Raw genomic sequence first — 13,089 nt, forward strand, 5'->3', positions numbered from 1 at the left:
TTAATTATATTTACATCCCTGTGTTGTACAACTATTTGGTTTGTTATTTTGACTAAAATAAATGCCTATATTTCAATATTAAGTGTCATAAAAATATTTTAATAGTATTTCAAAAAATAAGTTCTATTAATATTTATAGAATATCGTACTGGACAGAAATTTGCACTATTTCTTATTATCAATTACCTTTATTTTATTGATAAACTGAATGAGATCTAGATAGGTATTCTGACTTGCCCAAGGTAACCTGATTAATAAATGGTAAAACAGGAATAAAATAGAAATGTGCCACCTTGTAACTGAATTTTTTTTGAAAGTCAACATATTTTATGCCTTTCGGGGTACCATTAATCAAAAACTTGCATCTGCTTCTACTTACAAATTTCTCCAAAGATGTGTAAACTTTTATTCTCAATTCTGCCAACTTAACACTTTATCATAAGTTTCTTATGCTAAACCTTTGAAATAATTTTCCAAAAATCTACAAAAACACAGATTTTCCTCCTCATCTCCAGTACTTCCATCCATCCCACTCTCTTTCTTATCTCTCTGCAAATCTGACACTGCATCTTAAGTTTCCCACGTCCTCACAGCTGAGCTCACCAGGAAGCACATGATATCAGGGGAGCTCCTTGGACCAGAGCCCAGTAGAGTCAGGCCTGCATGCTGGACCTCTGTCTATCTGTGTGAACCTGGGCCTTACTGAGTCTTAGGATCCACTGCTAGGAAATGAAATGGTTGGACTAGATGATCATTCAGTCTTCTTCCACTGAAATATTCTTTAAAAACAAAAAAGTATCAGATATACCCAGGTTTTTCATGGGCAAATATTCCTATATAAACCTAACCAAAAACAACCCAAAAGAGAGAACTTAAGCCAAGAGTTAAAGAAATAGATGTTTGTCAGCAATACCCAAAGACCTACCTAAGCCTGTCACTATGGGGACCTTAACGTTATAGAAACAGCTTGTATCTGATCATAATTAACAGGTTAGTTATCAGGCAGGGCCCATTTCATTTTTCATATTCTTGTCCTCAAGTATATTCTTTCTCTGATTTAATAAAATGTCTAAATGTGTTATATTAATGTTCTAAACTAACAAGTACTAATAAATGAAACAAATACTGAAAATTCTCTTTTGAATTCAAATTACTCTAAAGGTTAAGGGACAAAATACATAAAGATAAAAGATAACTGCTGGGCATGAATCTACATTAGTACATATATAGACAAGCCATTTTTATATCTAGAAAAAAGTGAGAATTGGGTAGTTTTGCCTCCCTAATGCTCTACCAATACTGGTTACCTGGAAATAATACTTTAAATGATAAAAGGTTAAAATTTATTTATATGTTTTTACATATTAATTTGTCACTATAAAGTTCTATTCTTATATTGTTGCTCATTTCATTCATGAATTTATTCGGAATGAAGACTTAGCAGGCTGGGCTGATCATGAGAAAACTGGACGTGTTAGGAAGAAAGCACGATGCAACGAAAGAAAGGGGCTCACTTGGGGAACAGCAGGAATGAAGAGGGAGACTCATGGTCAGAGCAGGACTTATAGGACCCAGTTTTGCATTAATATGGCTAAGGATTTAAAAAATCTAATTAATTAGTGATATCCTTTCTTTTTAGAACTCTTAAGCGAATTCCCCCCTTATAAATTCTGCATGTGCTTATATTATATGTATGGACATATCATATTACTGATATATGACTTCTCATAATTCAGTCCTGTCTTATTATGAGTTATATGTCATCTCTCCAACTAGAGTGTAAATTCCCAGAGGCATGGGTGATAGTTTGTCCTTCTTTGCAAACTCTACAGTTCTTTGCACAGTGTCAGACATCTGAACAGCATTCAATAAGTGTCTGATGAACAAAGGTAATCATTTAAATTAGAAAAAAAGTAGGGCCTACCCCAGAGACATATATGATTCACTTCTCCCAGTGCTCCAGTGACTGAAATTTTAGAGCCCCATCTTTAAATCTGAACCAAATAAAGATATTCCCATCTTGGTTAACCATTGTTTAAATGTTTACTTTCCTTGTTCTATATTATTATATCTCTCAGGATTCTTTTGTTCATCCAGCTAATGAAATGAGGATTGGGGAGCTTCACCCTTCATTAGCTGAGACCCCTCTGTACCCACCCAAACTTGTTCTGCTAGGGAAGGACAAAAAAGGTAACATTGCAAACCTAATGTGGAAAATATGCCACAAATGCATGTGCATGATGAATCACCAGTTGTCAATTATGATAGACTATAGTCCATAGAAATGTTTTACAATTATGTATTTCTAACATCAATCAATACGCTATATTTTTCATTCTTACTTTTCTATGTTCGTAATTGTCAGTGTTCAGAGCATTATAATATTCTCCCCTTTACATTGCAGAATCAACTGATGAGTCTGAAGTTGACAAAACTCACTGTCTGAATAACAGTGTTTCCTCAGGCACTTACTCAGACTACTCGCCTTCCCAGGCTTCCTCAGGATCCTCTAACACCCGGGTTAAAGTGGGGTCCTTGCAGACAACAGCTAAAGATGCAGTACATAATTCTTTGTGGGGTAACAGGTATGTTTAGAATTCCTTCTTTTCCGTTCCCAAATGATTATTTTCAGCAACCTTTAAAAGTGAATTTGTGTCTTAACTTTGGAACTGTATCAGCACATGAGTGACATGGAAGACAGAAGGGGCAGGTAAGCCAAGGTACTCCCCTGGGATTTCCAAGAGCACTTGGATCCAATTTTACAAAACAAAACCACTGTTTAAGGGAGAGATGGCAGGAAACTAACAGGTTGAGATGATAGGACAAGAAAATTTTTACTTATTTTTTAAAATATATTTTACCTTCCTTTATTCCCTTCCACCCTGCACACCCCCTTCCACCCACATTCCCCCCCTTTAGTTCATGTCCATGGGTCGTACATATAAGTTCTTTGGCTTCTACATTTCCCATACTATTCTTAACCTAACCTGTCTATTTTCTACCTACCATTTATGCTACTTATTCTCTGTACCATTTCTCCCTCTCTCCCCCTCCCACTCCCCTGTTGATAACCCTCCATGTGATCTCCATTTCTGTGACTCTGTTCCTGTTCCTAGTTGTTTGCTTAGTTTGTTATTGTTGTTGTTGTTGTTGTTTTAGGTTCAGTTGTTAATAGCTGTGAGTTTGTTGTCATTTTACTATTCATATTTTTTATCTTCTTTTTCTTAGATAAGTCCCTTTAATATTTCATATAATAACGGCTGGGTGATGATGAACTCCTTTAACTTGACTTTATCTGGGAAGCATTTTATCTGCCCTCCTATTATAAATGATAGCTTTGCTGGATAGAGTAATCTTGGATGTAGCTCCTTGCCTTTCATGACTTCAAATATTTCTTTCCAGCCCCTGGACAAGAAAAATTTTTAAATCAAAAATTGTTTCCCCAATACTTATATGTGCATGTAGGCTTTTCACCTTCCAAAATGGTGTTACAGATTAAAGTAAGATGCATGTAAAGCCCTCCAATGCCTAGTACAAAGTAAATATTCAGTAAACTTATTATCACTATCATTATCATCATTTTATCACCACCTGGAAAAGTTAGAATATAACTGAAAGTATTTTATCCTTCCAAAATGGATCCTACTCTATATTACTTCCATTTTATAGATGAAAAAAACAAAAGCCACAGGCTACAGTAAAGTGACTCAGTGAAGTAGTATTTGCCCAGTTTCAATTCCGTTGTTCTGTAACTTGTTGCTATGTTTTACACTACAAATAGCAAATAAAAGTTACAAGGTCATACAGGTAGTCAATGACTGTTATTCATATTTTACTGATAATATCACTAATGTTGGAAATAAATTATTTCATAAATAACTCTATCATTGATGCCCAATATAATATTAATGCAACTCTTTATAAATTCATTATTTGTGATACAAGCTGAGGTTAATTTTGGTACTTTTTAATTAGCAAAAGCACTTAAAAGTCTTATTATCATGCAAATGGTTTAGAATAAATTTAGAAGAATGAGCATCTTCTAGACATACTATGGTACTGGCGTGAACACATCAATGACCAAAAGTCATTAATATAATATAATATAATATAATACAATTTACATTCTAGAAAAACATTCATAAGTATATCCCCTGTGCAATAGATTTAATGTTTTCAATAGCTGGCTTTCAAATAAATATATATACTACGCATTTATAAGAAAGGCACTCTCAACCAGTAATTTGGAAATGTGCTAAATCAGAAATTTCAGGGATGGGGACCAGAATCGAGTGATTCTAATTATTATACAGGACCTAATTATTATATAGATCTAGTGTAATACTCATATGTAGATCTAATTATTATATAGATGTATAAGACCGTTACTGAAGATCTATATAGTTCAGTCATTCAGTCATTCATTCATTCAACAAATATATTTTTAATACCTACTTTATGCCAGCCACTATGCTGGGCCTGAAGAAAAAAAATCTCCCCTCTTATGAGCTTATATGCTAGCAAAGGACACAAGATAGTGCACAATAAATAGTATGATAGGTAAACATATAATTTGTTATAAGTTGATGATTTCTAGGAAGAAATTAAATTTGGAGCTAGGTAAAGGGTGGAATTTTTGGACATGAGATAGCAATGCTGTCTTAATCATAAGTGAGGTATGGGTGAATGATCAGTTAGGACAGGGGCATTCTTGGCTGTTTCTTCTCTTTCTGGCAAAGACCCATTTTCATATTTTGTCTCCCCATTGTTTCCACAGGATTGCACAATCTTTCCCTCAACCTCTTGATGCAAAGCCATTACTCAGCCAGCGGGAGGCTGTTCCCCCAGGGAATCTACCACAGCGTCCTGACCGGCTGCCAATAAGTGACACTTTCACTGACAACTGGACTGATGGCTCACATTACGATAACACAGGGTTTGTGGCAGAGGAAACCACAGGCGAGAGTGCCAACAGTAATGCTCTCTTAAGTTCGAAATCTAGAAACCCACCTTCCCATGGACGCAGGCCTTTGATTAGGCAGGACAGGATTGTCGGTGTTCCCCTGGAACTTGAGCAGTCCACAAACAGACACACGCCAGAAACAGAAGTGCCTCCGTCCAATCCTTGGCAGAATTGGACCAGGACCCCTAGTCCTTTTGAAGACAGGACCGCTTTCCCTTCCAAATTAGAGACAACCCCCACCACCAGCCCCTTGCCTGAAAGGAAAGAACATATAAAAGAATCTGTTGAAATACCTAGTCCTTTTTCTCCAGGAGTACCATGGGACTATCACGATTCCAACCCCAACAGGAGTCTCAGTAACGTCTTTTCTCAAATCCACTGCCGCCCAGAGTCTTCTAAAGGCATTTCCATTAGCAAAAGCACAGAGAGGCTTTCCCCACTAATGAAAGATATCAAGTCCAACAAATTCAAAAAGTCACAGAGTATCGATGAAATTGACATTGGTACATACAAGGTTTATAATATTCCATTAGAAAACTATGCTTCTGGAAGTGATCACCTAGGAAGCCATGAACGGCCAGATAAACTGTTGGTACCAGAGCACGGTATGTCCAGCATGTCTCGAAGCCAGTCAGTCCCAATGCTGGATGACGAGATGCTCACTTACGGAAGTAGTAAAGGGCCACAACAACAAAAAGCTTCCATGACAAAAAAAGTCTATCAGTTTGACCAAAGCTTCAATCCCCAAGGAGCCGTAGAAGTGAAAGCCGAAAAGAGGATACCACCCCCCTTTCAACACAATTCTGAATACATGCAACAGCCTGGCAAAAACATCGCCAAGGATTTGGTCAGTCCTAGAGCTTACAGAGGATACCCACCAGTGGAGCAAATGTTTTCGTTTTCTCAGCCATCTGTCAATGAGGATGCTGTGGCGAATGCCCAGTTTGCAAGCCAAGCGGGCAGGGCAGGCTTCTTGAGAAGAGCTGACTCCCTGGTGAGCTCCACAGAAATGGCCATGTTTAGAAGGGTCAGTGAACCTCATGAGCTGCCTCCAAGTGATAGGTACGGCAGACCTCCGTATAGGGGAGGTCTGGATCGCCAAAGCAGCGTTTCAGTGACTGAGTCCCAGTTCCTGAAAAGGAATGGCAGGTATGAAGATGAACACCCTTCATATCAAGAAGTGAAAGCTCAGGCTGGAAGTTTTCCAGTTAAAAACCTTACCCAGAGGAGGCCATTGTCTGCAAGAAGCTACAGTACAGAGAGTTACGGTGCCTCCCAAACCAGGCCAGTTTCAGCTAGGCCTACTATGGCAGCTCTTTTGGAAAAAATACCATCTGACTATAACTTGGGTAACTATGGTGACAAGCCATCAGATAACAGTGATATAAAGACGAGGCCTACTCCTGTGAAGGGAGAGGAGAGCTGTGGTAAAATGCCTGCAGACTGGAGACAACAGCTGCTTAGACATATAGAAGCTAGAAGGTTAGACAGGGTATGTTTGGCATTTCTCTGTAAGAATATCCCTCGTGCCTTTTAGTTTTGCTTTATTGGCATTTCTAAGTACATGTAGTGAAGCATGAACTACATGAATGAATAGATGAGCAGGATTTTATTTCTCTTTATATTGTGGGGAATTGATCATAATAGCTTTTCATGCATATTGTTTAATGCTCTTTGAGAGTCCATAACCTGTAGGTGAGTTACGTTTCAAATCCAGCCTAAACACTGTTAGTAAGAAAGAATTTCACTTCACTCTATGGGATGGTGCTTCAATTGCTTTCTAGCCATTAAGGCAAAATGCCTCTCCTAGGGCACAAAACTGTTCTCTAGTGACCTAAAGAGTATGATTTTTACTGAATCGATAAAAAGTGGATATTTTGCCCCTTTCTGCACAGACCCACTTCTATTAAAGTCAGGTCTAATTTGTTTATAAAATTTGCATATAGTTACCACTATGGGACTACTAAGGTTATTACTTCAAATGAGCAATAATCTTCCCGGCAAGAAACAGAAAAATAAAATAAGCAGAGATTGAATGCCCTCCTACACATTGTTTTATTCTATAAAAATCCTGCCATTTAGAATGCCAGTCTTTATATAGAAAGAAATGTTTAAATTAAAACCATGCTACAGACAACATAAATAGATAATGTCTTTATGAAGACTACAAATGTATAAATTAGTGTGTATGTTGCAGCAAAAAAAAGGAAATTAATACCAAGTCAGATAAAAACTGAGTCACAATAAAGCATGGAATGCACGTTTGTTGAGGAGTGAAAAATGTACAAAGCCTAGAATTATTTTTGTTGCCTATTAATTTCTCCCTAAGAGAAATCTATTCTCTCATCTCCTAGAATGATGATCAGCGACCATCATGACCGAGGGTCCTTGGTGGCTCTGCTGTAGAGGGCTATGGGGGCTGGGCATTGACCTTAGAATCTTAAAGCTCCTTTTTCTGAAAGTAGGGCCTTTTCTCATTTTGTGGATTTAAAAGCTTAGCATAAATTGGGAATCTAATTAATAGTACGCCATTAGAATGTTTCACTCAATAGTTTTATTATTTTATTTGGTGTCCTGCTAAAAGCACACATCACTGCATTTATTATATATTTCTTTAATATTGAATTTTGTGTTTTCAGGTATACTCTTTAAATAATTATATTGTTTGTAGGTCGTGTCTACATGATAAGGAAACAATGGTGTTTAAGAACACAGTGAACTAATAAATGTGGGTGTGGGTGTTACCTTCTCAATGTGAAAATTGGTTCTGCCTTGCCAGATATTTCATCGGAATGTCTGTTTCAAATAGGTGTGTTCAGTCCCCTTGAAGGGAGCCTCATCAAACCCCATGACTGGCTGTCAGTGGGAGACACCTGGTCGGTTGTCACCATGCCTTACCTCGAGTTATACCCTCCATGTAGACAGATAACTTGGAGGACGAAACTATTTGGGGCCAAATAACACAGTACTGTTTGGGAACTCTGGCCTCGTGTAGACACGACCATACGTAACAGGGTAAGATGAACTAGTCAAGAAAGGTCATCAAAAGCTTTTTGAAGCATATGTTCAATGACTAGTAATTTGAGGCAACAAAGGAGTGAGCGGAAACAAAGTACACAAAAGAAAAGACAAATTCTGAACACTTGGTGCCATCATTTATTTACTGGTTTCCCAGACAGTTTCCCTCCTCTGATCAGAGCTCCTGAAAAGTAGGTGACTCCTCTGACTGGAGCAGGAATGTGGAGGGAGGAAGATAAGCCTGTGGGAGGGCGGTTTGATCTCCAGAAGTCTGGAGACCCGGCCTGTCCCAGGTCCAGATCAATGAAAGTAAAAGCATGTATTTTCCATTGCTGTGACAGCACCTCCCTTTTTAATTAGCCTCCACGTATCCCTTGTTTGGTAGTAATTTTCTTATTCTGTCTTTCATTTCTCAGAGCAATTTAATGTGTGTTCAATAGTGTCTCGTTTAATTCTAAGACATTAAATTACCTTAGAGTATTGCTTCAGGCCCTTGGATCCTAGAAGCTCTTCCTCTTGTTTTCTCCAAGTAACATTTCCTCGCCCCGCCTTCTCAATAGAGTTACTGAGCTATTCAGGCTATATCTTACTTAAAAATTCCCAGCTACTCCACAAGATTAATTCAGGGTACTGAAGCACAGGCTTGTTATGTAAAACTAGTTTGACATAAGTGCACTCACTAGTAAACATTCTGTCCCAAGTCAGACTGCACCAGAGATACGGTGTGCTTTCAACCTCCCCCCAAAATTTAGCTGAGCAGCGTGAACCCAGGAAATCAAACTGTTACACTGGAAACTATGATATATTTGTCCATTCCCCATAAAAGAGACCTGCATAGAGGCCTGGACATCAGATAAGCTTGAACATTGGTTCAAGATCTTATTTGGTGCTTGGAGAGGCAGCTCTGAGTACTACCCTTGATTAAAGATGCTTGTTTTCTCCTCCAGTTTAACCTCGAGGCTTAAGCTTCCCCCCACAGAGCCCCACTGTGACTGAGAGAACTTAAAACATGACTCCGTGTGTCCGAGACTGCTACTCGTCTATAGGAGCAGATAGAGCACTAGACTGGAGTGATTTTCAACCTCAAGAAATCTTTCAAGTCCTAGATTGAACTGATCCGTGTCCTTTTCAGTTTTGGTGTAGTGCCAGTGACCAAACTCTGGAGGAAACAACCAAAAATCTATAACGACCACGACTGATAGATAAAGGTCACCATCAGGAGAATAGTAGTCTTTCAGTTGAGTTAAGTGAAACTTTGACACTAAAAATCAATACTTTGCAAATAATGCCCTAGTGCAGAATAGGTGTCTACTGTTAATGTTCAGTAATATTCAGTTTTTTTAAATATACTATAGTTAACTTCTGTAGAATTTTTTTCAAAGTAAGAGGATTACTTAAAGGACCAAATGCTGAATTATTACATTTCTATGATACCTGAAAAGTGGAGATTGTACTGATGAAAACTATTTGATGACCAGAATTCAAATGTCTTAATTTTTAAATAAAGTTCTGTAGAAAATTTTAACTATTAGACACTTGGAATAACTTTAGAAGGTTAGCCACAATTAAAGTATCACCAGTTTTCTATAGCTATTTAGGTACATTTTGTAAACAGCATTAATAGTTCAAATCGTGATTCCTTTAGTTTCTTTCTGAAATTTCTCCAATTTAAATGTAATTTTTAAGAAACAAAAAAATAAGTTAGAATATTTGGATCCTCATACAATTTATTCGACTGGTTTAATTAAATTAATCAGTAAATTCGATCAGCCAGTGGTCAGATTGAATGAGTTTTTGGCCAGCTTCTCTTCTGAGTTGCTGTGACAAAGCCTATGGACAGAAATAAAGAAAATGATTTTGGCTTTAACCTCACAGTGCATTAGTTTTAAGGCAGAGTTAGAAGCTCGTATTTGTCTTTTATATGAGATGATCTCATAATGTGAAAGAGACCATGAGGTTTGCAGCTGACAAAATTTGATTGACTTCACTGTTTAAGGTTTTTTAATCAATAAACTACCACAGACAAAAAAACACATTTGTCCCAAATCACTACTATCACGATATATAAGAGAGAGATTTTATGCCTCTTTGTTAGCAGCAAATGTAAAACAGACTGTATCTTTGCTTTTTTGTCTTTTCTGTAGTTTTGGATGGTACTCATTATGTGCATAACTAACCCTGTTTACTGTATGCTTCTGTCTGACCAAGTGCATGTTTTAAAGAAGAAAGTTACTGTTTGCTCGCTTAAAGTTAAATGTTATAAATTTGAACATGTTCATGTAATGATCAGTTTGTTGAGCATGTGTTCACACCCTGTCACATGATTATTTCCTCTACTCAGAATGCTGCTTACAAACACAACACAGTTAACCTTGGCATGCTGCCCTGTGGAGGTATTTCAGCAATGCATGCAGGCAGAAGCATGACTTTAAACTTGCAGACTAAGTCTAAATTTGATCTCCAAGAACTACCTCTCCAGAAAGTAAGTATGGATTGCCCTACATGTGTCAGCATACCAAAGCCAATTAATGTCGTTTGCTCACTTAATGTGTTTAGGCTGTACATTCAACCCTGCTGAGCGACTCTCAGAGTCCATCAAGCACAAGGGCAAATAATGTAGAGCCTGAACTCTTCTTAGCTGCTAAATGAATATTTGTAGCTAGACGGACTATCAGGTTCCTGCTTTACAGCTTTGCTTTTTGGATTGAGCAGGTAAATGGCTTTTTGTGTTGCTTTAAGGCTCATTTTTCATATTATTCATTTTCTTTTTCTTTTATTCTTTTTTTTTCATATTTATTTTTGAGACATCCCTATCTTCTCTTACTGATGCATTCTAAAAACAGAGATAGAAATTATTATTGGGTTTCTACTGATTTCTTTGGAAAAGAGAGAGTCCTAAATTAGAATGGAAATTAAGTGGTCGACACTTCAAAATGCTTTTTCAGCCCATTTTCTTCACAGGAAATATTACACAGAAGTAAAACATGAGAAACAAGTGTGTGACTTCGCAAGCAAATTGTTATTCATCCTAGGCTAATTTGAAAGGAGCAAGTTCACATAATTTTGAAAGACAATGTAGGCTCATTTGAAAGAAAATACACTGTAATAGGAAACATTTCCATTGTGAAAGGAACATTTCTGCTTGTTTTATTCAGCCAAAACTGAGAATGCACATTTATTTTACCTGTTTAAATTGATTAATGCCTTCTGTCTTGGTTACATTTTGATGGAAACTAATGAGTCATTTTTACACAATGTTGTCATTATGACTTTATTATTAATATAGTCATTAGCCTAGCAATTTTTTATGAAAAAAAGCAATGCAAAATGGGGAAAACAGAATGAAAGTAGCCTCCAAACCCTTCTCTCCTAGTAAAATTAATGACCATATGGAACAAACTCAACAAACTCTCATCCCAGAAAAATGAGGGTCAAGAGACCTCGAATTCATGTTTAATTGTCAAATTAGTCATAATTAGAATCCCTAACTCTGGATTGTTTCTTCCCCACTGTGAGTAGAGAAATGAAATAAAGACACCTTTATACTCACAGCTTTATCATCACTTTGAAAAAAACATAACTAAAGGAAGAACATTTGAATGTTGTTTTTTCCTGTCCTCAGTCTTCTGTTGGAGGGCCAGCAGTGTGTGGGTAACTTTCTCTCAAGGGAGAAAAACAACACCGTAATTTGTGATGTTTGCCAGTGTCAGCGAAATAAACACTCTCTCTACAGCCAGTTTCAAAGTACTAACTTAACATCACTGAAAGCAGACTGGGACTTGAATACAGATGGTTCTTGTGAGTTAATACATGTTGGTTTCAATACACTACTATCAGCAAGACCCTTTTTGCCAGAGCCCCAACTTCAAGGGAACCTGTTTTTCATGTTCCGTCAGGTGCCCAGGGCCCTCATCCTCTGCCCTGACAAAACCTATTTTCAAAAAGGCCTTGAAACTTATTAGCAAGTAATAGATGAGATATCACAATTTTAATAGTCACCTTTCCTGGAGGTGCCTATTAATTAATAGACAATTAATAGAAATCAAATCCTTAAACTAAGATGATGAAATTTCAAAATTCAGTGAGATTACAGAAGTCTTGGTATGAAGGAAGCTATTCCTTGAATCCTTTGAAATTATACCTTATTTTGCTAATTTTTAGCCCTATTTACTCTTACCTCAATCTATGGAATAATACAGATATATGCAAAGTCTGAAAAATGGTAATATACTTTGAAGCACTTTCTGAACATCTAACTTATCTCCGGATAATTTAGGCACTTCTGTATTGCTATATTAACTTTCTGCTCTTGTTTGGGGTACCCTCAAGAATGGATTCACTAACAATTGCTGTAGCTATAAGATGATTTCTGACAGAAATACTGCAGAGTTATAACATGCAGAGACTCTTCAGCCTTCCTCAGCTGGGCACAGGGATGACCTTAACAAACTGTCCTTGGAAGCTACATTAAACACAAACCAAGAATAATTCAACTATTGAAAGACTCCATCTGAAAATGAATTACCATCGATACTGTATTATCCACACAAAAAGAGAAACAGAGAAGGTAGGGGATGGAAAAAGAGCACAGTCAGGGCAACTATTCTGTCACCACCAAAATACTTTATGACCCGAAATTTGCAGTGTAAGGCCTCTGTCTAATCTTTAGGCCTTTAGGCATCTGGGACAACTTTCTTACCCTGCTGCCATGGCAGGACTTTATATTGTTTGGGCAGTGGTTGGTGCTTACCCAATTTTGAGACTAGTTCAGCGTCTGCTTCCTCCCATGGATTCCAGTCTAATTCTCTTCCCCTTCACCTTAGTGTGCAGATAGGTCTGTTCTGCAGCGCTCCTTTAAGTAGAAAATTTGTCTGGTTTTTCTGCTAGGCTTCCTGTCACCCTCTCTTCAGATGCAGCCTCTCAGAGTCCTCCCCCTTCTTTGATCCACTGAGCATTGCTGCTAACTGGTCCCTTGCCTGAAGCTGTTTCCCTGAATTCTTCCCTACAGGAAACGAGATAGACAACATTGACTTACAAATGCATAAAAATCAATTGCAGCACTTTTGTCTTGCTACTTAAGTTAATAAAAATTAATATTACATATTTAC

The 13,089-nt window shown here is 37.4% G+C and overlaps 1 protein-coding gene across 2 annotated transcripts in view; it reads left to right on the forward strand.

Annotated features, from left to right (window-relative positions):
* The window catches only part of LRRC7 (leucine rich repeat containing 7), a 483,504-nt gene that overhangs the window by 395,534 nt on the left and 74,881 nt on the right, over nt 1-13,089 (forward strand). The window contains exons 18-21 of one of the 2 annotated variants that reach the window (XM_024565449.3): nt 2,079-2,190; nt 2,405-2,585; nt 4,778-6,455; nt 10,323-10,463. In XM_024565449.3, the coding sequence (XP_024421217.3) occupies nt 2,079-2,190; nt 2,405-2,585; nt 4,778-6,455; nt 10,323-10,463 (2,112 nt within the window). The remainder of the gene's footprint in view (nt 1-2,078; nt 2,191-2,404; nt 2,586-4,777; nt 6,456-10,322; nt 10,464-13,089) is intronic. The other variant, XM_024565450.3, reaches the window with a different exon arrangement.

This window comes from Desmodus rotundus, chromosome 3 (genome assembly GCF_022682495.2).
Source record: "Desmodus rotundus isolate HL8 chromosome 3, HLdesRot8A.1, whole genome shotgun sequence".
Classification (NCBI taxonomy): domain Eukaryota; kingdom Metazoa; phylum Chordata; class Mammalia; order Chiroptera; family Phyllostomidae; genus Desmodus; species Desmodus rotundus.